The sequence below is a fragment of the Cydia amplana genome, chromosome 26, assembly GCF_948474715.1.
Source record: "Cydia amplana chromosome 26, ilCydAmpl1.1, whole genome shotgun sequence".
In the NCBI taxonomy this organism is placed as follows: Eukaryota; Metazoa; Arthropoda; class Insecta; order Lepidoptera; family Tortricidae; genus Cydia; species Cydia amplana.
Genome location: NC_086094.1, coordinates 2,755,066 through 2,781,151, shown reverse-complemented (window position 1 = coordinate 2,781,151; position 26,086 = coordinate 2,755,066). Strand labels below are relative to the sequence as shown.

The window sequence follows — 26,086 nt, the reverse complement described above, 5'->3', positions numbered from 1 at the left end:
TTATACCTGACGGTCTAGCAGACTAGCATGAGCTGCGTTCTCGCGCGCGACTCGACTCGAGAACGCAACTTATGCTAGACCGCCTGGAGTTACCAGCAAAATTTGACACTGGGTTAACGGTTTAATTGCTTAATCCCGGGTAAGGTAATGCAACTGGCCCTTAAAAGCGTTGGACAAATTAAGCCACTCTATACACCGTTTTTTTTGCTTGCTATTTCAGTCAGTCTCGGTACAAAAAGTACTGAGGTTGACTGAAGTAGCATGACAAATACGAACGTTTCCGATAAAATACGAAGGAAAACAATTATGCACTACATCTGTACAATCATCAATTTAAAAAACATGTAATTTTCATTTTTTTATTTTTACGATTAGTTAAATACAACTAAGTGCAGAACAGACGTTGCTAAGCGGGCGAGGTGTTCAAAATTACCTTTGACTCTTATTCTCTTAACAATAAAGTCGCGTGAGTCGCGTCAAGATCATTTTGAACACCTCGCCCTTACCCGACTTAGGTAAACAGTTATTGGCAATTTGTCTAACATTTGCACTATTAACCTAGAATTTGTTATTAGATATATGTATCTACTCATAATAAGGTATCTACTATTTTAGCTATTACAATTTATTTTTTCTCTCAATTTTTTCCTAGCTTCATCCCTTTTCATCGCTTCACGTTTGCTTAGTCTTACTACTCTTGTAAAAGCATTTTTTACAGTATTTTTGACAGTTCTGTTCCTAATATTACTATTTTCTTCCCTCAAACCATTATTGAAAGAATCATTAGGTTGATTGCAATCACTAGTATTTTCTATCGGTTCATTACAATGTAGTCCAAAATGCGTACTTTTTTGCAAATCCTCAAAATCATTGATATTTTCTCGTTCCATTTTGTTATATATTTTTAGGAACTGCCAAAATTCAACATCGCTACCTTTTATATTCTGTTTATAGAACTCGATCAGTTCTTTATCGCATTTATGCTTATTTACTACTGGTTTCGGATTCGCTGTACGATTATCTAAATTTGTGACTACCCTTACTTTTTTCTTATCAACATTATTATCTCCTCCAAGTTTATGTTTCCAAACTTTTTTCTTAAACGGTTTCGGATTTTCTTCATGTTTTCTACTGTGTAATTTCAAAGCGGCGAGCGATTGACAAACTTTATCACAAGAATCGCAAGGGAACACCATTTTATTACCACTCTTCTTTGCTAGTTTATAAAGTTCTTTCAGTCTATCTACATACCTACCTTTAACACTTATACTTTCAAGTTTATCAAACTTGGGTAGCAAATAATCTTTAAAATTAATTTTTACTTTTTCTTGCATAACTACCCACTCCTTACCTTTCTTAACCAGCTTACTCTTCAGTACATCTTTGTTCTTCTTCTCTTTATTCCTTTTATCAATTTTGCAGCTTTCTCTTTTATTAAGTCTCTTTATACTCGGTATTATTTCTAATTTCTTTATTCTTTCATCGTTGACTTCGTAATAGTATTTTGTACCATTATTTTGTTTATTATCTTTGAAGGATCCGTATGGAACTTTGACTTTGAGTTTGTGTTTTAGTTTCAAGTGTCTGGTAATGCTGAGATTGGTGGAATAGTCGCAGAGTGGACATTTCTTAAGGGTCTGCATCTCGCATTGATCGAAGTGTTCTTTGCAGTGGTCTAAAAGCTCCTCTTTGGTTTGATACAACTGTAAAAAAGAAACACTGTGCCGTGAGGTGCATAAGGAATTAAATATTTATATTTCATTTACTGTTTGTAATACTACTACTTTAAGATCACGATACAAAATTGATAGGAACGATACGATTGATACGATATAGGCAAAGAGAATTTGAAATAAAGGCGGATTGTCAAAGTAAATTGTAGCCACAGTACATTTACTGCCATCTTTGGACAGAAGATTAAAACTGTTAGAACGCCATTTGACTTTGATCCTAATTCTTTCACTGATATGTGTTAATATAAATTCTGGTATATGCATAGTATTTTTGAAGGGCTGGTGGCCTAGCGGTAAAAGCGTGCGACTTGCAATCCGGAGGTCGCGGGTTCAAACCCCGGCTCGTCACAATGAGTTTTTCGAAAACTTATGTACGAAATATCATTTAATATTTACCAGTCGCTTTTCGTTGAAGGAAAACATCGTGAGGAAACCGGACTAATCCCAATACGGCTTAGTTTACCCTCTGGGTTGGAAGGTCAGATGGCAGTCGCTTTCGTAAAAACAAGTGCCTACGCCAATTCCAGGGATTAGTTGCCAAGCGGACCCCAGGCTCCCATGAGCCGTGGCAAAATGCCGGGACAACGCGAGGCAGATGATGATGAATAAATGCTGGTATATGCATAGTATAATTTTAAGATTTTTTTTTGTATACAAAGCAACAATAGGAGTTACCTTAAAACAGACATAGCACTGGTGCGTATTAAACTTCACTTTCCTGTTTTGGTCCGATTTACTTCCCAAATCTTTTCCTTCCCGTTTGTCTCCTGCAAATGATCCACTTTCGTCGATATACTTGAAGTTTAATTTCCTATTTCTTCCAGATTTTCTCCTCACATCTTTACCTATTCCTTCTTCTGTCCGTCCGCGTCCGTCCGTGTCTGTTCCATCTACTGTACTAATTCCATTTTCATCGATACCATTTGTAGACTGCTCTTCAATATTGCTTACACCATTTTCGTCGTGTTTTTCATTTTCGTCGCGTTTTTCATTTTCGTCGTGTTTTTCATTTTCGTCATGTTTTTCATTTTCGTCGTGTTTCTCATTTTCGTTATGATCTATTTCATTTTCCTTAATATCTATTCGTTCTTCTTTACTATCTATTCCGTTTCCCATTATATATCCTTCTTGTAATAAAGAATTATTCTCTGTTCTCATAATTTCGTTTATATTTCTTAGTCGCTCTTCTATATTGACTCTGACCGGTTCATCTACAATACAATCTCTGTTGTCTATGGTCTTCTTGATGAAGAAGTTTGCTTCTAACAACGAATCCGAATGCTGTTCTTGTGCAGATATAGCGCCGTGTTTTATTTTAATTTTATCTGAAAATTACACAATAAATTCAGAAACACATATATTCACAAAAGTAAAACATAAATACGAGGATAAGTACTATATTAACCAGTGCCACAGGGCGGACACGCCATACATCAAAAATGATTTGCGTTTATATGTGTGCGCGGCACGTCTGTACACGCGTCATTGTGTATGTGTGGGTAAGTCGCTGTACTGAGAGCACGCCAGAAGTCCGTCAGATTCATGTCGCGGGGCGAGGTAATGGGAGTCGGGGCGGGGCGGTGCGTGGCCGTTCTGTATGATAATACTATTACTTATTCTGTGATTGTTAACTAACGTTGACTTATTTGTAGATTCTTTACTCATACACGTCTAGAAGTGTTTAATAATGTTTATAATGTAAATATTTATTAGGATTTGAAGTTTTTTTTTATTTATGCGTTAAATCTAAGAAAAAATGCGATGTACGGCACCATGTATTGTGATAACAGAATAGCGAGTATTACTGCAATGTTTTGTCGCTAGAGTGCAGCACTAGTACCCATCGTAAACCATAGAGTAACTTTTACATACTGTGCCTTAAACTGTTTTTTGACAAGTTTTCACAGACAATCAAATATGTCATTGATACATCAAGGCGGTTTGTTTACAAAGGGCCTACCGGGAAACGCGAAAATCGAAACTCAGCTATCTGCCTCTTTATCGCTCGAATAAGCAAGAGTGATAGAGAGGTTAGAGAACATAATTCCAACTCTCTCGTTTGCGGTAGACCCTCAGATTGTGACGGATTGTGGAAGTGGCGCCCCCTACGCAGAGTTTCGCGTAATATTCCCTATTAATGAATTATTTCTTAGTTAAACCGCTAGATTTATTGTATAGTTTTTACCTTTCTTCGCCGAGTTTTTGATGGCATTCTGTATCAGCCTGTTGTATTTCCTTCTCGTTCGCTCCAGCGTTCTGCTGGCCATCTTTCTCGCTCTTTCCTCATACTTCTTTCGTACCTCCTGAACTCTCTCTTCTGCCTTTCTGTTTCTTTCCTCCATTAGGCCGTCGATTCTTTTCCTTACTTTTTTCTCTAGTTTTTTGTCGACGGAAACATGTTCAGTATCTAAAATTAATTTTATTAATTAAAATTATAAAATTTCCCTTTAATAGGGTATTTGACATTATTTAATAGTATTTTATGCAACCGTTGTTTAAGAGGGGTCAAAAAAGGCGAGTGGCGTGAGTAACAATTTGAGGCGAAGCCGAAAATTGTTAATAAAGACGCCACGAGTATTTTTTGACTCAGTTAAACAACGTTGCATACAATACTTTTTCTACGACCAAACACTTTGAAATAAAATTGTAAATTTAACAAATATTTTTCATGTCATCTAGTGGAACTCTACCTACGGTATCTACCTGTTTTTAGTTATTCTTGTGCTATTACTGATATTTCTTCAGGCGTAGACACTAAGATTTTGTCTTCATCCATTTTAACTTGAAAGACACACTGTTTTTTAACACAAAAGTTAAGTTTTCATTCGACAGGCACAATAGTATTCATATTCAAGATTCACAATATTTAAGAAGTAGCAAAGAATGGAGGGTACGAGCGGGAAAAGAATGAAAGAAATTAAAAAAAAACATGTCTATGGTTCACTTATTTGTCAGATATGACATTCACACCCATAAGCGAGAGCGAGAAAGATATATTTCTTTCTCGCTCTCACGTATGGGTGCGACGAACCAAGGTCGCGTTGCGGTGCGACAGTGTGTTACGACTATAAGGTTGGCATCAATATATTTTTTAAGTGGCCATTACACGAAGTATCGTAAAAGAGCCAAAAAGATACTGCGTGTATGCACAAATGCTTTTTTAGGGAATAGACTAAAGACTTGTCTTGACAACTTTAAGATAGGGTTTTAAAGATGTGTGCACGACCCTTTAAATGACAAATAAAAGTACGGGAGTAGAAAAAATAAATTATTGTCCACCATGCATGAAATAAAGCACCCGAAGATTAATAGATAAACGTAGACAGCAGTTATTTTTAGACGCAATTTCTATTTTAAAACCCGTATAAAACTATAAAGAGTACCTAGGTAATTTGATTGTGACGTCACATGCTAGTGTTTCATATAAATTCCATAGTAGCAAAATCGTTTTGACAGTTGGAAAAAGAAACTGATTTGACTAGTAGTCAAATACCCTATTGATATTAAGCTAATTTTACGGTATTTTTAATCATGCGGCTATCGTGACCGCTGCTCATGCACTGTTAGTGCTTGAAAAAGAAGACTTAGGGTCTTCAAAACATGTCACGCGAAAAACAAAAAAAATGTGAGTTAACACTTCGTACGCTTAAACACGGATCCGTGCGTGAGAATTTAAATCTATTGTTTTAAATGTCAGGTCACATTTTCAATGATCAAATTTGACAGGCCGCATACGAGGGGTTAAGCCGTAATAGCAAAGAGAATAGAGTGAATAGGGAGTATTACTGCAATGTTTTGCTGCCAGAGTGCAGCACTAGTGACTTAAGTATACCATAGAGTAACTTATACATACTGTACCTTAAACTGTTTTTTGACAAGTTTTCACAGACAATCAAATATGACATTGATACATCAAGGCGGTTTGCTTAGAAAGGGCCTACCAGTGAACGCGAAATCGAAACTCGGCTATCTGCCTCTTTATCGCTCGAATATGCAAGAGTGATAGAGAGGTTAGATAACAAAATGTCGACTCTCTCGATTGCGGTAGACCATTAGATTGTTTACTTGTTGTTGATGTGGCGCCACCTACGCAGACTTTCGCGTAATATTCCCTATAGAGTGTTACTGTCATCGTAAATTATTTAGCCACAGTACATTTACTGTCATCTTTTGACAAAATAAATTGTTAGAACGCCATTTGAAATCAGAAATCTGAAATTTATTTGCTTAAAACACGGTCAGTACAAAGGTATACAGAGGTATTAAGTTCCACATGCTTTGTCAGTAGAGACATGCAAATATTCACACTTATTCTAGTAACTAAACTATCTTTACGAAACCATAATTCAATACATTAATTAACATTTAACATAGGTCCTTAATAGCTACGAGCAATTTCATCTCTCTTCAGGAATTCGTTAACAGAGTAGAAGCATTCCTCTAGCAACCATATTGAGAGTTTTCTTTTCAGTTGCCCCTTATTCTTTCACTGATATGTGTTCATTTGTTAAATATCGAAATTAACGCCATCTACCCGACTGTAGGCATACTTTGGCCATACCTTTGGGCTCCTGTGCTGCCCCCTACAGTTCATGCACGCCTATAGTCTTCTAGTACAATAGAGAAAAAAATACATAGATTGCTCACTCCATACATCAGTTTTAGTACCAAAAAACTATTAGCATCTAGCATCGAGTAGCGGAACTATCAGTACTGCTACTTGACAATAGATGTAGCACCGACCGGAAAGTCTTATGCTGTTGAGATAAGACTTTCCGGTCAGTGCTACATCTATTGTCAAGTAGCAGTACTGATAGTTCCGCTACTCGATGCTAGATGTAGACACTGAAATTAATAGTCTAACAGATGTATGGAGTGAGCACTCTTGTCTTACTATATTTCTCTATGCTAGTACTTACATTTCAGCCTCCTTTCCTCGCGGCTTTTCTCTACGGGAGTAATGAACTCTTCCAGCACATCGTTCGGGATATCTTCCAGTTCAATCGGGATTTCCGGTTCCGGAACCATGTCCGATAGTTCTTGTTCTTCTACAAAATATTTATACCATTAAGCGACTTGTACCATCAAGGATTAGACCGCTAACCCGGGGTTAAACGGTTAAACCTGGAGTTACCACAATTTAACACTGGGTTAATGGTTAACGCCGGGTTAGTGGTTAACTCTGGCTGGCGCAAGTGGCCCTAAGACGAAAGTGGAGGAACCGGGCGAAATAGCCTTTTCATACAAACTTATTGCTCATTTCCTCTCTGGATGTTAACATTACTGTAAATATATGACACAATTTGTTGTATACCGCTACTTTTGATCGAATTATTATAACTTTTACAATAATCAAAAAATTGCAAAAAGTCAAACATACACATGCATAGCTATGTTTGATATAGGTACATCAAATTATATACAAATATTTTCCATTATGTCAATATCCAGAGAGGAAAAAGGGGACTACGTGTGGATGGAGCAACGTTACGGGCGTCCCGTTTCCTCTTAAAGAAGAATATATATTATAAAATTATTGATAGAAAATAACAGTATGCGGAAATTGCATTAAAAGGAAAAAATAGGCCATAGAGAAATATAAGTAGAGAAAGAGTGATATCTCGTGATACTGAACTGATAATGTCCGCTACTTGACGCTAGATGTCGACTACGAAATAACTCGCGTTTTGGTAAGAAAACTGATGTATGGAGTTACCACTCTTTTTTTTAAGGGGCCCACTGATTACCAGTCCGCCGGTCGATATCGGCCTGTCAGTTGTTCGGAACTGTCACCTTTTGCGTTTAACTGACAGGCCGATATCGTCCGGCGGACTGAACATCAGTGGGCCCCTTTACTTATATTTATCTATGGAGAGAGGAGAGAAATATAAGTAACCTTCAGTTACAAGGTTGTCTGGAAGAGATCGCTCTTTAGCGATAAGACCGCCTGTTGTTACCTCTGTCTTCATGTGTTATGTGTCTCACTGTAAATGTTTTATTGAGGTTGTGCAATAAAGAGGATTTGTAGTGGTTTTGATACCAAAAAGACTATTAATTTCAGTGTCTACATCTAGCACCGAGTAGAGGAACTATCAGTACTGCTACTTGACAATAGATGTAGCACCGACCGGAAAGTCTTATGCTTAACAACATACGACTTTCCAGCAGAGCAGTACTGATAGTTCCGCTACTCGATGCTAGATGTAGACACTGAAATTAATTGTCTTTTTGGTATCAAAACTGATGTATGGAGTGAGCAATGTATGTATTTTATTCTCTATGGTATTACTTACCAATCTTACCGTCAACGGGTTCCATTTTGGGGGTGACTGTGAAATAGTTACCACCCTCGTACACATTGTCTATTGGCTCCTCCTTAACTTCTACTGCAGACTCCTTTTTCCTACATTTTCTGGAATGAATGAATGAATGAAAATCTTTAATTTCAGTCTATAAATATAAATACCTTAAAACTAATATACATATTATTATAAAAAATATCTTCAAACAATGGGGTTGGAAACCGTCAGAGGTTTGCATAGATGGCGCCATAATAGCTTGCCCCTTTTTCTATGAGATTTGGCTTAAAGGGCTGGCATCCAGGGCATTAAACCGGCCAAATGCGAGTCGGACTCGCGCACGGAGGGTTCCGCACCATCAACAAAAAATAGAGCAAAACAAGCAAAAAACGGTCACCCATCCAAGTACTGACCCCGCCCGACGTTGCTTAACTTCGGTCAAAAATCACGTTTGTTGTATGGGAGCCCCACTTAAATATTTATTTTATTCTGTTTTTAGTATTTGTTGTTATAGCGGCAACAGAAATACATCATCTGTGAAAATTTCAACTGTCTAGCTATCACGGTTCGTGAGATACAGCCTGGTGACAGACGGACGGACGGACGGACAGCGGAGTCTTAGTAATAGGGTCCCGTTTTTACCCTTTGGGTACGGAACCCTAAAAAAACAAAAATTTGACACAAAAAAGTCTTCTAGGGACAGGGCAAGCTATGATGGCGCCATCTGCTAAATGCTTCGACCGGCCAACCCCATCAACAAAACAAACTTAATGTTCAAGATTTTAACAAAGGAGTGTACAGGTTTTAAAACCCAAGCGTGAGTCAGACTCACGCACGAAGCCCAGGAAGGGTTCCGTAGCATTATCAAAAAATCACGTTTGTTGTATGGGAGCCCCACTTAAATATCTATTTTATTCTGTTTTTAGCATTTGTTGTTATAGCGGCAACAGAAAAATTGTTAAGCATTACACTTTTCATTCGCGACACTCGCGACATCTATTATTGTCAACTAGCAGTACTGATAAATTCGCTACTCGACGCAAGATGTCGACTACGAAAATAACTCGGGTTTTTTTAAGAAAACTGATATACCTATGTACTTCTACAACGATTTTTAGCTAATATTATAACCGGATTCACCGGAACTCTATTTTCCATTCCTTCCGTTTACAATATTAGTTTTCAATTGTTTTAGTACCTAGTACATTTTTCGTCAGTAGCGACACTTGCGACATCTGGTGTCAAGTAGCAGTACCGATAGTTCCACTACTTGACGTTAGATGTCGACTACGAAATAACTCGCGTTTTTGTAAGAAAACTGATGTATGGGTTACCACTCTTTCTTTACTTATTTCTCTATGGTAGAACTTACCTTTTGAATTTGCGTGGAATCATGTATTCCATTTGATGTATTCTCCAATAATGTAGTTTCAAGTTGAAATCGCTCTTGAATGTCCTCTCACATATGTTGCATATTATCTCCTGAAATAGTACATTACGATACAAGTGCGAAAAGTAGGAAATTCGCAACGTAGTATGTTTTGCCGCCAGAGTGCAGCACTAGCGACGTATGTATACCATAGAGTAACTTATAAATACTGTACCTTAAACTGTTTTTTGACAAGTTTTGCACAGACAATCAAATATGTCATAGATATATCAAGGCGGTTTGATTACAAAGGGCCTACCGGGAAACGAGAAATCGAAACTCAGCTATCTGCCTCTTTATCGCTCGAATATGCAAGAGTAATAGAGAGGTTAGATAATAAAATTTCGACTCTCTCGTTTGCGGTAGACCCTTAGATTGTGAATTATTGTGGGAGTGGCGCCACCTACGCAGAGTTTCGCGTAATATTCCCTATAGATTGGCCTGTACCAGGCGTGTCTCACTCCGCGATTTCGTCGCTTTGCTACATGTAGCTAAAAGTACATCCGTTCCGCCCCAATTTTGGGGAAAGCCATAAGCCGCGCGTGGCGCTGTCGCCACCTAGCGGCCATATCTGTGCTGATCGTAACAGACGCGTTTTGTTAGAGAGTGAGTCTGTACTTAAAGTGTCATTCAATCGAACTTGCTAACTATGTAAACAAACCGCCATACTAAAATTGACACTGAATGTCAATTTACTAGTAACTTTTGTTTACATAGTTAGCAAGTTCTATTGAATGACACTTTAGTACTATTATTTATTCTGTGCTATAGATTTGCCTGTACCTTAAGTTTGTCAGTGTCGTGTCCGTATTTGATGTGCATGACTATACTAGGCTTGTTGGTAGTCACCAACCCGCAGAGGTCGCACACGTACTTCTGTCTCTTTCTGCCGTGCTTACGTTGTATATGGGTGGTTAGGTAGTTTTTGTTGTAGAAACTGTAAAAAAAAATAGATTAATTAAGTTTTTTTGCCTAAATAGTATTTTTATACAATCATAATATAATAGAGAGCTTTTCAGTCTTTTGCTGAGTTGCCTAAGTGAGGTACGAGAGCTTTACTCACCGGACCCCACAATAGTCACACTCCACCTTCTTAACCTTAGCCATATGCGTGTTCAGATGTGTATGCATGCGATATTCCCTGGTAAACAGCTTGTCGCATATCTTGCACTGGAACTGTCTTTCCGGGTAGTGTTTAATTTCGTGCTTGCTGCGACCGCTCTGTGGAAACATGATAAAATTATTACGTCATTGGAAAATCGAGCAAAATCGACTTGAGGAAGGCGTGGCTCACTCCGTGATTTCGTCGCGTCGTCGATTACTCGCGCTTGCCAGATGGCTGGCGGGCATATCTGTCTTTGGAAGTGTCAAAAGTCGCATTGTTAAATCATAGTGTAAGTATAGTATAAGTCTGTTTATTTAGTTCCGATCACAATGCTATCCCAAAACTATTGTCACTCCTCCTAGTGGGAATTGTCTTAGGATGTAGGCTATATCTATCATTTTGTAATGTTCCTTGTAAATATTATTGGCCTGTATCTGTTTTTTTCCCCAATAAAGAAAATAAAAATAAAATAGACGCGTTTTGTTAGGGAGTAAATCTTCTGTACCTAGTACTATTATTTATTCTGTGCTTGAGGGTATAAGATGGCCGCGCTTCTGCCGTCGGTTATCATGCCTTTTCTTTCTAATAAGTTTGTACGAGACAACGTGTGCGCCATGTTAAAATTAGATAACTGTTCCAAAAAGTTCAGTTTATCTTTTCCATTCTACTTTCACAGCATAGAATAAATAACTAGTCACGATCTGAACTTAAAACACATAGAATCAGTGCTTAAAATTGCAAAACTGAGCGCCATTTTATATTTCGTAATTTTTGTTCGATTGAATTGAAAATGCACTGAAAAAATTACACTGATTGGGATCCGATCGCAGCTCCAGTACGTGAGCGAGACAGCGCTACGCACGTATATAGCTCACACCCCGGAGAGGTGTACAAATTCGCAACTAATGTGGTGTTTATATTATTTCGGTGATTTCGCCGTATACAGTCGCCCTGAACGTGCACTTGTAGAGTGAATGTGGGTCCGCATATGCGAGCGTTTTACCGCATATGTCACATTTGGCCGTATTAGATTAGTTCGCATACTTAAAGCGTCTTTAAACCTCCACCCGCATCCCGCGAGCGTGCACTTGTAAGGTCATTTGGTCTCTGGTCGACGTGGGTCCGCATATGCGAGCGTTTTGCCGCATATGTCACATTTGGCCGAATTAGATTAGTTTGCATGCTTACAGCGTCTTTAAAACTCCCCCGTAGACCCTGAACGTGCACTTGTAGGGTCTCTGGTCGACGTGGGTCCGCATATGCGAGCGCATGTTGCCCCTGTTGCTGAGCGTTTTGTCGCATATGTCACATTTGGCCGTATTAGATTAGTTTGCATACTTACAACGTGTTTATACCTCCACCCGCATCCCCTGAACGTGCACTTGTAGGGTCTCTGTTCGACGTGGGTCCGCATATGCGAGCGTTTTGCCGCATATGTTACATTTGGCCGAATTAGATTAGTTTGCATACTTACAGTCTTTAAAACTCCCCCCGTAAACCCTGAACGTGCACTTGTAGGGTCTCTGGTCGACGTGGGTCCGCATATGCGAGCGTATTGCCGCATATGTCACATTTGGCCGTATTAGATTAGTTCGCATACTTAAAGCGTCTTTAAACCTCCACCCGCATCCCGCGAGCGTGCACTTGTAAGGTCATTTGGACTCTGGTCGACGTGGGTCCGCATATGCGAGCGTTTTGCCGCATATGTCACATTTGGCCGTATTAGATTAGCTTGCATACTTACAGCATCTTTAAACCTCCACCCGCATCCCCTGAACGTGCACTTGTAGGGTCTCTGGTCGACGTGGGTCCGCATATGCGAGCGCATGTTACCTCTGTTGCTGAGCGTTTTGCCGCATATGTCACATTTGGCCGATCTGGACTTGTCGTGGACGGTTTGCTGCAAAATAGTGGTCGATTAAGAGGTTAAGATTTAATGTTACGTTAATCTTCATATTAACTCTCCCTGTGGTACACGTAATTAAATATGCTTTCAGAGTAAATCTGTTCTGTCAGAAGCATTTGACACACTAAGCCTAAAGAATTAGTTTGTACACTCCCTGAGGTACACCTACTTACAATATGGGTAACCAGTGTCTGCCTGTGTTTAAACCGTTGGCCGCACGCGGACACTCCATCCTCTTCATATGTATCAATACCTAAATAATACTACGATATGGATATCATTAGAGTAACTTTGTTTTGGCAGAGGCATTTGACAAGAAACGTATATAAAGGAACAGTTTGTACACTCCCTGAGGTACACCTACTTACAATATGGGTAACCAGCGTCTGCCTGTGTTTAAATCGTAGGCCGCACGCATCATACTCCATTCTCTCCATGTCAATACCTAAATGCTACATTATGGATATCATCAGAGTAACTTAGTTTTAGCAGAGGCATTTGACACGAAACGTATATAAAGGAATAGTTTGTACACTCCCTGAAGTACACCTACTTATAATATGAGTAACCAGCATCAGCCTGTGTTTAAATCGTAGGCCGCACGCGTCACACTCCATCCTCTTCATGTCAATGTCGAAATGCTTCTGTATCTATAGCTTCAGAAGCTTAGTTTTAGCAGAAGCATTTGACACACTAAGCCTAAAGGAATAGTTTGTACACTCCCTGAGGTATACCTACTTACAATATGTTTAACCAGCGTCTCCCTGTGTTTAAATCGTTGGCCGCACGCGTCACACTCACACTCCATCCTCTTCATATCGATGTCGAAATGCTTCGGTATCTATTGCTTCAGAAGCTTAGTTTTAGCAGAAGCATTTGACACACTAAGCCTAAAGGAATAGTTTGTACGCTCCCTGAGGTACACCTACTTACAATATGATTAACCAGCGTCTGCCTCTGTTTAAATCGTTGGCCGCACGCGTCACACTCCATCCTCTTCATGTCGATGTCGAAATGCTTCTGTATCTATAGCTTCAGAAGCTTAGTTTTATCAGAAGCATTTGACACACCAAGCCTAAAGGAATAGTTTGTACGCTCCCTGAGGTACACCTACTTACAATATGATTAACCAGCGTCTGCCTGTGTTTAAATCGTTGGCCGCACGCGTCACACTCCATCCTCTTCATGTCGATGTTGAAATGCTTCTCCGCTATGTGAACTTTTAATGAGGCCCTCGTTGAGCAGCTGAAAATAAGCGTTTTACACTGAAAACACGAGATCTAGTTACGTTTGTGCAAATGAAAATATGTAAAATGCCTTAAGACATAAAAAAAGCTCCCATTATCAAAAAAAGTGTGATTGGTCGCTAAAAGTTTTGATTGGCTAAAACAAAACATCTTGCGCAGTACAATATTTGACGTTGTTAAGTTCGCTGCGCGTGGTACAGTTGAGTCGCTCGCGGCACACAGTCAAATACCCTATACAAATGTTTGAGCTCTAGTCTGACTATTATAGTTATACACTGTTCAGAAACCATGAAATTCTCTCGACTTTCGTAGTGTAAGGCCTGAGTGGACGCTCGAGTTGTGCGTGCAGCGGGGCGGGGCGTGCGGCGTGCATGTTAAACAAATGCGCACGTATAGGAGCGGCCTTAGTGCACGCTGCTCACATCACGCGTGAGCACACAGCCACGCTGCACGCGTCGCCGAGCGAGCGTCCACTCAGCCCTTACACTCACCTCAAATTGCACACGCTGCATGTGTAGCACTTGATTTTGCCCATGTGTCTCTCCTTGTGTTTCCGCAGCGTCGACGAGTCGCGGCAGGCGTACGGGCAGAACGTGCATTTGAAGGGTTTCGAATCTGTAACAAAATAAAGAGTTAAAATAAGGACGAGGATAATGCCGGCGATCAATGACACTGTGCGTCACAATAGGCTGCCTTAAACGGGGGCTATTAGTAAGTATCATGTACATAACAAGGAAACGGGAGTACCTTCGCAGCGCTTTGTACGTCTTTTTACATCTTTTTCTTGCATCAGTTATATGACGTTTTTGACTTTTGCGCTAACTCAAAAACGGCATGATAACTCATGTTCGCTATAGTTTTCATTTAATTTTTAGCTTTAGAGCTATCACGATTTTTTTCATATTTTTTGGAACCTTAGGTCCTCTTCCGAGACGAGATTTTGTAAACAAGGTGATAATCTCGTCTGTCAAGGTGTTTCGGCAGGAAAAGCCTTGGCAGACTTATATATTCCTGAAATGAGGGTTCATACATACAGACTGGAATTGGTTTCATGGTGATAACAGATGTTACAGATGGGTTAACTTAGGGGTCCCGATGGCCATTGAGAGCGTCTGCCAAGCACTTCCGGCAAAAAAAAAAACTTTTCTGCGTCTACTAGTGAATTTCTACCTGCTGCCATAAATTTATTATTTCAGTATCAGATGGGTTAAATCAGCCGCCCTTTTTCACACCGGAAGTGGTCTTCTTTTTCGTACTTTAGGCAAGTTCCGCCGTGGCAGACTATCAAATTCGGACTTAGCATCACTTTAATGGGAAACCATTGTGCATTTCATCGCGGTATTAAGTCGGTTCGAAATTTTGCAGTCGGCTCTTCTACCAAAAGCAATTTCAACCACTGACTCTGAAGTCATGTAACAAATTTTTAAATAGTAAATTTACGACCTCATTAAATAGTAGTAATTATTTTACTGTAAGTTACTACGCCACTATAATGATGCCGCGTGGAATTCCCTGTAAAACACATTAATAATGTCACAGTATTTTTTTCACAATTATTTTTTATAAATCCCATTTCTCATACCCAGCGGGGACACTGTTTACTTTAAGGACGAGTCACATTTGCTATTATGATTTTCTGATAAATCCGCTACTTGGCGCTAGATGTCGACTACGGAATAACTCGCGTTTTGGTAACAAAACTGATGTACGGAGTGACCACTCTATGCTTACTTATTTCTCTATGGAGATACATAAACATCCCGCCATCCGTCCGTCCATCGGAGGTAAAACGATACCTCCAAAACCGCACCGATAATCCGCACTGCCATTATGCAGTGTAAGTATATACGTCCTTGTGTGTACTATAAAATTACGTATCACTAGACGGCTAAATGATTGGCCAGTCGCGATGCTGATATTGATTATGGCAGTAATTTTAAACAATTACGCAGGTAAAATACAATCGTTTCTCGTCTATCCGATCAAGGTTGTTTTCTTAACCTATTTATGCTGAGAAATAGTTTCTTTTTCCATTTATTTATTATCAATGAATAGGAGTGTTTACTGTTCAATCCATATATTATTTTACGTCCATGGGGGTTATAGGTTATCGGCTTCCTGACACCGAGGTTGCATAATGCATCGCAGCCATTATGTGTATTTTATAGTTTAAAGTTATATTTTACTAGCGACCCGCCCCGGCTTCGCACGGGTTAAGAAATTATACATAAATCTTCCTCTTGAATCACTCTATCTATTAAAAACAAACCGCATCAAAATCCGTTGCGTAGTTTTAAAGATCTAAGCATATATAGGGACAGACAGCGGGAAGCGACTTTGTTTTATATGAAGTGATACTATGAAGTGATGTTAGTTTTAAGATATTTATCTATGGGGCACTAGTTGCCTGAAAAACTTTTTTTTCATTTCATTTCATATATCACCTTCGTGTTTTTTATGTCAGATATTTTTCACAATCTTAATTTATATTTGTTCAACATTACGCTGAGTTAGGTCTATTTCGCGATACACAATTACACACTTCATGTTATGTTTTTTCTGCTAATGTCTTCTGCAATAATATGTTACTCTTCGAAGGCCGCAAAAATATGTGACACGCTCTTATGGCTCTACAAATAAGATCGTGTGAGATATTTTTGCGGCCTTCGTTGTGTAACATATTATTGCAGGTGACTGTACATGTTTTGTAATGACCACGAATAAATGTCTTATTTTTTTATTTTATCTTTAGAAGCCCGCGTCTACTGCCAAGACTCGCACGCCACCGATTATTTCTACCTCGGCTTTTCCTGTCCTGTTAACTGCAACAACGTCGTGGCAGCCGTCAAAAGGCCAGTTTACCTTGTTAGATATTTATTTATATTTATTGGACGGACGCATCTACTGCCAAGACTCGCACGCCACGGAACTTTTCTACTTGGGCTTATCTTGCCCTGTTAGCTGCAACAACGTCGTGGCAGCCGTGAAAAGGCCCGTTTACCTTGTTAGATATTTATTTATATTTATTTGACAGTAATACCGTCTACTGCCAAGACTCGCAGTACTCGCACGCCGCGGAGTTCTTCAACTTGGCTATAGGAAACACCTCATAGAAATATATAAACTTGATTATTTCGGAATGTATACTTCTCAGAGATTTGTGCCCTTATAAAAAATAATCAGGAGACTTAAATCTATCCCCAAAGGTCTGGAAGAGATCGCTCTTTAGCGGTAAGATCGGCTGTTGCCTGACTCTACATTTAATCAATTGTTCTTTTCTTTTGTATCTTTTTACTGAGGTGTGCCAAGAAAGAGTATTCTATCTATCTAATACCATACTAAAATTTCGTGAGATTTGACTGAAACCACTTTTTCCCTATGCTGCGGGATCCTTTAAGGTCTTGTCAGTTTAACGTCAGATTCTTTTCTATACTTTGTCAAAGGACTGTCTCATAGAGATAATCATACTATTTTTGTCGTACACTAAAGTCTATTTTTTTATTCGGTAGACTGAAATGACAGTTAATAGTATGAAATGACATTTCATGTTCATACAATTAACTGTCATTTCAGTCTACGGAATAAAAAAATAGACTTTAGTACTAGGGCGTTTTTTTTTGTTGTCCCCTACATTTTTTTTTTAAATTTGGTATTTTTCATGTTATTTCTACTCAGAATCACGAGCTCTTTCTATCCTAATAGGAGAAAAAAAGTGTCCCAAAATTTCCATACATTTTTCGATTTTTCCATTTCTCGACCGCCATACAAAGTCTATGAAAAATGGTGACGGAACGGAAATAAAAACCTTAGGACACTTTTTTTCTCCTATTAGGATAGAAAGAGCTCGTGATTCTGAGTAGAAATAACATAAAAAATCCCAAATTTGAAAAAAAAGTGTAGGGGACAACAAAAAAAATAACGCCCACTAAACAAAAAGAAAAGGTTGAGTATAGTTTGTTTTGTTCTTATTTACTGACAATTTGGTTTGACCAACTATATTAATATAATTAATATTTACAGGTTAAAATTACTAGACGAACAAAGCATCCGAAATAGTTACATGCCCCAAAAGGCCCTTCGAGACACACACACGCGAAGATTCTACAAAACGTGCGAAACCATCTTCACAAACAAAATGGCCGCCGAGGAAATACTTAAAGAGATACGACAGTTCCACGAAAACTGTAAACTGTATTTACAAAACGAATCTATGGATTTCGAGGCGAGTAAATGCTTTAGGAGAAGCTACCAGAAGGAATTCTTGGGGGTTGTGACGATGATATTGAATAAACACGCGCACGGGACGTATAAGTTTACGGCGGAGATGACGTCGGTAAGATTTTCATATTTTTTCAGGCGTTTTAGAATGAAATCCCAATAGAATAATGGCTGGAAAAAATCCTAACTAAAAAAAAAAGTTTATAGGACATTCTTACACAGATTGACTAAGTCCCAGAGTAAGCTCAAGAAGGCTTGTGTTGTGGGTACTCAGACAACGATATATATAATCAGTGATCGGAATTGGTAGTGCCATTTCACGGGACTTCGGTGCGTAAGCTTAGTATGGGTATACCTTTTCACCCCGGGTGAAATTCATATTACCTACTTCAATAGGGATGATGACACATGTTGAATTTTATAGCAAATGAGCAATTTATCATAATAATGTGGATATTAAAATAAAATACGGAAATGTTACAAAAATACAGGACCTGAAAGTTTCAAAATTAAGGTTTTTTTTTAACTTCTAAAAACCCATAAAAGTAAAGGTACCATTCGATTCCTTACATTTTATCCAAAAAAATATTGTACAGCAACTATATACGAGGGGTGTTCAAAATATTCTCGGTATGAGAATGAAAACAAACAAGTACGAAAAGTTTGATATTTTTATTTTTCAATATACTCCCCCCCTATGTTCATACACTTAAAAGATCGATCAATTATTTTTTTTAATCCCTCGTAAAAATATTTTTTATCTTTCGTGTAAAAATGCTCCTCCACTGCCGCCTTCAATGCTTCATCGTCAGAAAATTTATTTCCACGCAGATCCTTTTTAAGATTGGGGAGCAAAAAGAAGTCGCTGGGGGCTAAGTCCGGACTATACGGTGGGTGAGTAACAGTTTTAAACCCACATTCAACAATAGCTGCCTTGGCAATATGAGCAGTATGGACGGGGGCGTTGTCATGCAGAAGCAGAATACCTTTGGTTAACTTTCCTCGCCTCTTTTCTTTAATTACATCCTTTAATTGACGTAGAATGTTAGCGTAGTACTGTCCTGTGATATTTACACCTTTTTCTTTATAATCGATTAGTAATACTCCTTCACAATCCCAAAATATCGTGGCCATGACCTTGCCAGCTGAAGGGATGACCTTGAACTTCTTGGGATGAGCTGAACCCTTAATGTGCCACTGCATGGACTCTTGTTTACTCTCTGGGTCATAATGATGAACCCAGGTTTCATCTCCAGTAACTATTCTTTGCAGCACCTCATCAGGATTTTCACCGCACAGGTCAATAAAATCGGAACAACAAGCTACACGCATGTCTTTTTGAAGCCGAGTCAGCATTCGCGGAACCCATCTTGCACTTACTTTTGACATATTAAGATGGTCATGTATAATATCATGTACGGTACCAATAGAGAGATTGGTTACTTGTGCTATAGATTTTACCTTCACTCGACCATCTTCCAATATAAGTTTTTCCACTTTATCAATATTTTCTTGTGAAGTAGCTACTACAGGCCGGCCAGGTCTAGGGTCATCTTCAATACTCTCCCTTCCGCGTTTAAACTCGCTTGACCACTTTTGAATGGTAGATAAAGAAGGAGCAGACTCACGGTAAACACAATCCATTTCCTCTTTTATGGTTTATTGATTTTTACCCTGTTTTGTCAAGAATTTTATCACGCATCGATGTTCTAATTTAGTTAACATTGTCAATTCGCACATGATGTTCATGTTTGTTCAGCAATTGCAGAAAAACAAAAGACTATCTCGGTTCGAATTATACTTTTTTTTAATGTCAATGAATAAACCTTAGTGGCCAGTAACGAAAGAAATTTTAGAAGAGGTCGTAAGATATCAATACCGAGAATATTTTGAACGCCCCTCGTACATAAACGCAATATTTCACGGACAAAAACGCAATTTTCTTGTTTTGTCCATACTTCAAGATGGGATCTCAATGACCTTGACGTCACGTTCACTTATCCCTTTTGTGAGAGGCGTTTCGCGAGTGAAGTGCGACTGTCGGACTTTGTCGAACAATGGGTCCCATATAGACATTTGATCCTATCAAACAAACCCGATCGATTGATACCATAAATGAAAATTAGTCATGTAGCCTATTAAAGACATGCCAAGAAATATTTTCGTCAAAAAATAAGAGTCTTGGAATCCCGAGTCTTATCCATGTAAAGTACAATGTTTGAGGTCAATGACCCCAAATGGCACTATCTATTCCGATCATTGTATATAATATATGTTATAAATTCATAAATTCTTACATACATAGAAAACACCCGACTCAGGAACAAATATCTGTGCTCATCACACAAATAAATGCTCTTACCGGGATTCGAACACAAATGGCACTACCTATTCCGATCATTGTATATAATATATGTTATAAATTCATAAATTCTTACATACATAGAAAACACCCGACTCAGGAACAAATATCTGTGCTCATCACACAAATAAATGCTCTTACCGGGATTCGAACCCAGGACCGCGGCTTCACAGGCAGGGTCACTGCCCACTAGGCCAGACCAGTCGTCAAAGTGTCAAGTAGTTTTTTTTTAAGATTTTAGGCTGCGTTCCACTGGTTGTCTTCGCCGCTCTGCTAGATTACAATGTCTACTAATTGGATTAGTTGTCAAGCGGACCCCAGGCCACAGAATAAATAATAGTACCTACATGTTAAGAGAGAGAATCTCTGTACCTAGACAGAAGATTCACTCTCTAACAAAACGCGAGTAGTACGACAGAATTGATATGACCGCTAGGTGGCGCAAGCGCGAGCAGGCGTCCGTTCCGTTCCGTAGCAGAGCGCGGCAACTACTATGGCTAGACACCAAAATTGGTGTGGGCCGCATGTAGGTACTTGTAGCGACGCGACGAAATCGCGGAGTGAGCTACGCCTGCCCAGGCTCCCATGAGCCGTGGCAAAATGCCGAAATAACGCGAGAAAGAACAATAATAAACCTATCAACTTTCAATTTCAGTTGATCCTAGAAAAGATCGTAGGGGAATCAGATGACAACAAATTAGACATATCGAAATTGCTGCAGTTCCTCAAGAAAGCGTTGACTAAGCATAAGACGGTGGCGCACGCTGAGGTCATCAGCCTCCAGTCCAAACACTGCCTGTCCACGAGTGTGCCGGGCTGTTACTGTAGGTCCGGGTATGTTTACTATATAAACTGTGTATGATGTCATATACTAAAGAATAAGTTTTCTAGACTAATAAGTAACGCATGAGAGCGGTTTCGCCATACGTCCGATCTAGGGTTTGCAATCCGGATCCGAAATGTATGAAATTATCCGGATCTGGATCCGGATCCACGGATCTTCCCATACATTTCAGATCCGGATTGCAAACCCTAGACCGATCCTAATCCGATCCGAACCCGTGAAAATATGGTCCGAAGTAGCCGTAGAACTATTTCTATAGTAATTTACGCACTAGATCCGATCTCCGTCATCCGATTTCGGAAAGAAATCAGACGGATCTAGTGCGTAAATTACCATAGAAATAGTTCTACGGCTACTTCGGACCATATTTTCACGGATTCGGATCGGATTCGGATCGGACGTAGTGCGAAACCGCTCTTAGTCAGCTGTTCAGCGGGGTAACGCAGCCAGCATCTTAGGGACATTGCCGCAGGGGCCTTTTTTAGATTTGGTTTAGTTTATTTTAATTTTAGACTAGTTTGGGTTTAGTTTAAGTGTAATTTTAAGTTGTTTTTATTTTTTGTTAGTGTCATGTTTTTGTACCTTATAATATATGAATAAATGTGTTGAATTTAAATTTTAAATGGAAATTAATAAATAATGTTACTTTGTTGTAGATTCGTCGAGCATTCCGGCCAGTGCGTGCAACCTAACGACTGTTTGACGGAAGGAGATTTAAAATACATATCCCGAGTAAATATATTATAGTATACATAAGACAATTTTACACGAATAATCAATAAAAACTTAAGACATAACCTGTTTAGTAAAATTAATTACAGTACATAGGCACAGAATAAATAATAGTACTAAGTACAGAAGACTCACTCTCTAACAAAACGCGTCTGTTACGATCAGCACAGATATGGCCGCTAGGTGGCGACAGCGCCACGCGCGGCTTATGGCTTTCCCCAAAATTGGGGCCGGAACGGATGTACTTTTAACTACCTGTAGCAAAGCGACGAAATCGCGGAGTGAGCCACGCCTGACATAGGTTCTGAAAAACTCACCTCTGTTTGAACCCGCGACCTCCGGGTCACACGCCCTTGCCGCTAGGCTACCAAGGCATTTTTTTATACGTGGCCAAGCATACGGCCCTGATGGTAAGCAGTTTTACGTAGCCTATGTACGCCTGCAACTCCAGAGGTGTCACATGCGCGTTGCCGACCCTAACACCCCGTAACCTCGTTGAGTTCTGGCAACCTAACTCACCGGCAGGACAACACTATGAGTAGGGTCTAAAGTCTATTTTTTATTCGGTAGACTAAAATGACATTTCATAGTATGAACATAAAATGTCATTTCATACTATGAAATGTCATTTTAGTCTGCCGAATAAAAAATAGACTTTAGTGTTATATCAAAGCATTTGCTGGTCTCTGAATGAATGAATGAATCTGATGAAATTTATTCACTTACTTGTATGTATGAGTTTGTGCGTGTTGAGAGAGTAGGAGGAATTGAATGCCTTCTCGCATATATCGCATTTGTATGGTTTCTCGCCTGGAAAATAAATCATTTTATTTATTTATACATATAGGGTATTTGGGCAATTTTATTTAAAGTTGTCCCCTACACTTTTTTTTTCAAAATTGGGTTTTTTATGTTATTTCCACTCAGAATCATGAGCTCTTTTGATCCTAATAGGAGAAAAAAAGTGTCCCAAGATTTCCATACATTTTTCGATCTTCCCATTCCGTGACCGCCATACAAAGTCTATGAAAAAATGGTAACGGAATGGGAAAAACCTTGGGACACTTTTCTCCTATTAGGATAAAAAAAGCTCGTGATTCTGAGTAGAAATAACATATACCTTCACAAATTTTAAAAAAAGTGTAGGAGACAACTTTAAATAAAATGGCCCATTTGACTGTACATATTTAAAATAAATTATTTTACACCATCCATGAAATAAAGCACCAGAAGATTAATAGAGAAACGTAGACAGCAGTTAATTTTAGACACAATTTCTATTTTAAAACCCCCATAAAACTATAAAGAGTAGGTAATTTGATTGTGACGTCACATGCTAGTGTTTCATATAAATTCCATAGTAGCAATATCGTTTTGACGGGTCGAAAAACGAAACTGATTTGAGTAGTAGTCAAATACCCTATTTCAAGTCAATAAATATGTAGGTAGGTAGGTTCGTTAGGTAGCTTAAGATACGCGGCCATATAAGGCCAAACCGCCTAGAAATAGAAAAGGCAAATTTTCTAGCGATAAGGGGTAATAAAACTGTCAAAAACATACCAGTATGTACCAGCATATGGTGCTTCAGCTTGGACTCGAATTGGAAGGACTTTCCACACACCTCACACCCGACTTTTCTGTCTCCTATGTGCCGCGCCTGAGGAAAGAGAGGGTTATAAAAAAATATATATATATATATATATCTTTATTTCAGAATCTTAAAAATTCCATAAAAAATTGTTAGTACCATTATCACTATAGCTACATAGAATAGAATAGAATAGTTTTTTATTCGTAAACACACAGACAAAAGACATACATAGAAATAACATAGTGAAAAATAAAGTGTCACAAAATGGCCCCATCTCAGCATGTTGCTGGCGACTTCCAGCGCTGATCTTCCGATGAGACCATCAAGTGAGAAATAATCACGGAAGGTAACAGACAAAAAAAAAGAAACATAAAGGGAAGAAACATAAAATGAGCCGAAAAATAAAATTACACACAGTTTACACAACTAATACAAAAAAGAGATACTAACATGACGACATAAGTAAATACATAACACTAAAGCTTTGGTTTCCTACGAAAGCATGTTAGTAAAATACATTAAAATTAATCATAACATTATATACCTAAACGATGAACATAACACCTTTGACAATGAGATCAAAATTTATAATCAAATTAAAATTAATTAAAATAATGAATAATTATATAATAAATAAGTAAGTTATACGTGACGCAGGCAAGGTAGCCAACATGTGATGAACTAACTTGCTCAAATGTCAGGTGATTCCGAAAATCTACTTTAACACATTGCCACCCAGCCAAAATAGACATTCGCGCCAGGCCACAAAAATTTCGTCATATAAAGCTGTAGTACCACGATCCCGACTATCGGGTTGTCCGGCCTGGGAACGAAATCATAAAATACCCGATAGTCTGATTTCGGCACTGAATGTGTAGCAATTGAATAGGTGTTAAGCAAATTCAGTGCCAGCGCCAGCTACGCGCTACGAACGTAGCCGATAGCACGGGAAAAATCGAAAGTAGCGAAAAACGACTACGAACATGGAATCCACCTAGCGGGTCGCTGGCAGCAAGTGTGTTAATTTCATGTTTAAATAATTTGTTAACACAAAACATAGACTAGGAATCCTCTAGACGGAGTTTAGAACAACTATTTCATGAAACCGATGCTGCCAAAAATACTGGGGTGCGGGGGACGAGGTGAGCGAGTCCCGTGCCGTGATTGATCTGTTCAAAGACACGGACGTCACACAAAGACACTTTGACTCGAGAATGGAGTAAAAATACCGTATATTTGTGGCAGAGGGGGTAGCGCTACTATGCTCAGTCTAGAGCAGTGGTTCCTAACCTTTTCAGTCCGGTCACCCCTATGACTAACTAGGGAACCTGATTTTACCCCTCCTCCCAATGGTAATAAAAAATAAAACGTGTACGTTTGTTGTATTGTTATATTAGGTTAGTTTATTACCCCCGTAAAATACCAGTTTTACTCCCACGGGGGTAATTACCCCGAGGTTAGGAACCACTGGACTAGAGGATGTCTTGTCTGTGACACAAAAACTTGATCTGCTCTTGTTGTTTACCCTGATATGGCGACTGAGGTACTTCTTCGTCTTGCCCGAATAATCACACAGTGTGCACTGGAACGGAGTCTCATCGGTGTGGGAGTAGCCGTGGCTATCTAATGCCCTCTTGTCGCCGAATCTCTGTAAAAAAACACATTTAACCGATTTGCCAGACCGAAATGATCCCATAAGTAATAATTATAAGTTAAAAAATAATTAAATTAAATAATATATTATATTCCTGTAAATTATTACATACCTTTGGACACAAATTACACTTGTACACCAACTTTTTTCTTTTTGTAGTTTTTTTGGCATTATCAATCTTCTTGACCGAACTCATGTTCAACTGAAAATATAAAATAAAACAAATACCTTATATCATAATAGAAATCATAGTTTTGACAGTCAAATCTCAAAGTACTATACAATGAAAACAAGTAGGTAAAATACCCATTAAATATAGTACTATTTTACTGGTAAACTTCAAAGATATTTATATGCATTGCTGGAAAGATTTTTGAAAATAATTTACTTGTTATTAATTCCAGCAAGCCGCATGTGTCCTATAAGTCTGTTATAAATGAGCAAAGTCAGCAACATCCACGTTTTTTTGCTGATTTTTCACTGATTTGGTATTTTGCTGACTTGGCTTCTATATGATACCATATATAGCCATGGTATCACAAGTATAAGTAACCAGTTACTGTCTCCGATTAAAATTGCGATAAAATAACTAATCTTCAGGACAATATTAGGTACCTATTTGCGTAGAATATAGAGGGTAGGATGTTTGGTAAGCATACAAATAATAAAAAAATTGCAAAATGTAGTTTACCTACAGATAAAAAAGATCAACCTAAGAATTTACTTACACATAACAACTACGAAGTAATATTAATATTTTTAGTTAAAAAAAAAAATAGTTGTGATGCCCATGAACCACAAAACTAAACAACTATTCTAACTTACCAGATTACATCGATTTTGTGTTAACATTTAACTTTGTAGTTTACAAGACGTGGCATGGTGTAGTTTTACAATATTTAGGCTTATATTCATTAAATAATCGCTTGCATAGCAAAAAGCATTAAATTAAAGCTGAAAATTTGT

The 26,086-nt window shown here is 38.6% G+C and overlaps 2 protein-coding genes across 2 annotated transcripts; one reads left to right on the top strand and one right to left on the bottom strand.

The window, feature by feature from the left end:
* Positions 1-611: 611 nt before the first annotated feature.
* On the bottom strand, positions 612-26,086 carry LOC134660032 (uncharacterized). The gene is made up of 16 exons (XM_063515732.1): positions 25,946-26,086; positions 25,233-25,322; positions 24,992-25,114; positions 23,436-23,532; positions 22,602-22,685; positions 14,211-14,334; positions 13,591-13,717; positions 12,311-12,466; positions 10,525-10,682; positions 10,245-10,398; positions 9,403-9,514; positions 8,036-8,170; positions 6,653-6,781; positions 3,919-4,140; positions 2,409-3,058; positions 612-1,703 (listed from the first exon to the last, which is right to left on the bottom strand). The coding sequence occupies exons 1-16, from the start codon at positions 25,970-25,972 to the stop codon at positions 612-614; spliced, it is 3,480 nt and encodes a 1,159-aa protein (XP_063371802.1). The 5' UTR covers positions 25,973-26,086.
* On the top strand, positions 17,744-21,937 carry LOC134660257 (uncharacterized). The gene is made up of 3 exons (XM_063515999.1): positions 17,744-18,052; positions 20,955-21,133; positions 21,800-21,937. The coding sequence occupies exons 1-3, from the start codon at positions 17,780-17,782 to the stop codon at positions 21,888-21,890; spliced, it is 543 nt and encodes a 180-aa protein (XP_063372069.1). The 5' UTR covers positions 17,744-17,779; the 3' UTR covers positions 21,891-21,937.

Bases quoted from the DNA above. Each gene is read 5' to 3' on its own strand.
- LOC134660032 (XM_063515732.1), bottom strand. From the start codon at position 25,972: ATGTTAACACAAAATCGATGTAATCTG. The intron at 10,399-10,524 runs GTGAGTAAAGCT...TTTTTTTTACAG, and splicing joins TGTGACTATTGTGGGGTCCG to TTTCTACAACAAAAACTACC. The intron at 6,782-8,035 runs GTAAGATTGGTA...AATATTTTGTAG, and splicing joins CAAAATGGAACCCGTTGACG to AAGAACAAGAACTATCGGAC.
- LOC134660257 (XM_063515999.1), top strand. From the start codon at position 17,780: ATGCCCCAAAAGGCCCTTCGAGACACACACACGCGAAGATTCTACAAA. The intron at 18,053-20,954 runs GTAAGATTTTCA...TTTCAATTTCAG, and splicing joins TTACGGCGGAGATGACGTCG to TTGATCCTAGAAAAGATCGT. The intron at 21,134-21,799 runs GTATGTTTACTA...ACTTTGTTGTAG, and splicing joins GGCTGTTACTGTAGGTCCGG to ATTCGTCGAGCATTCCGGCC.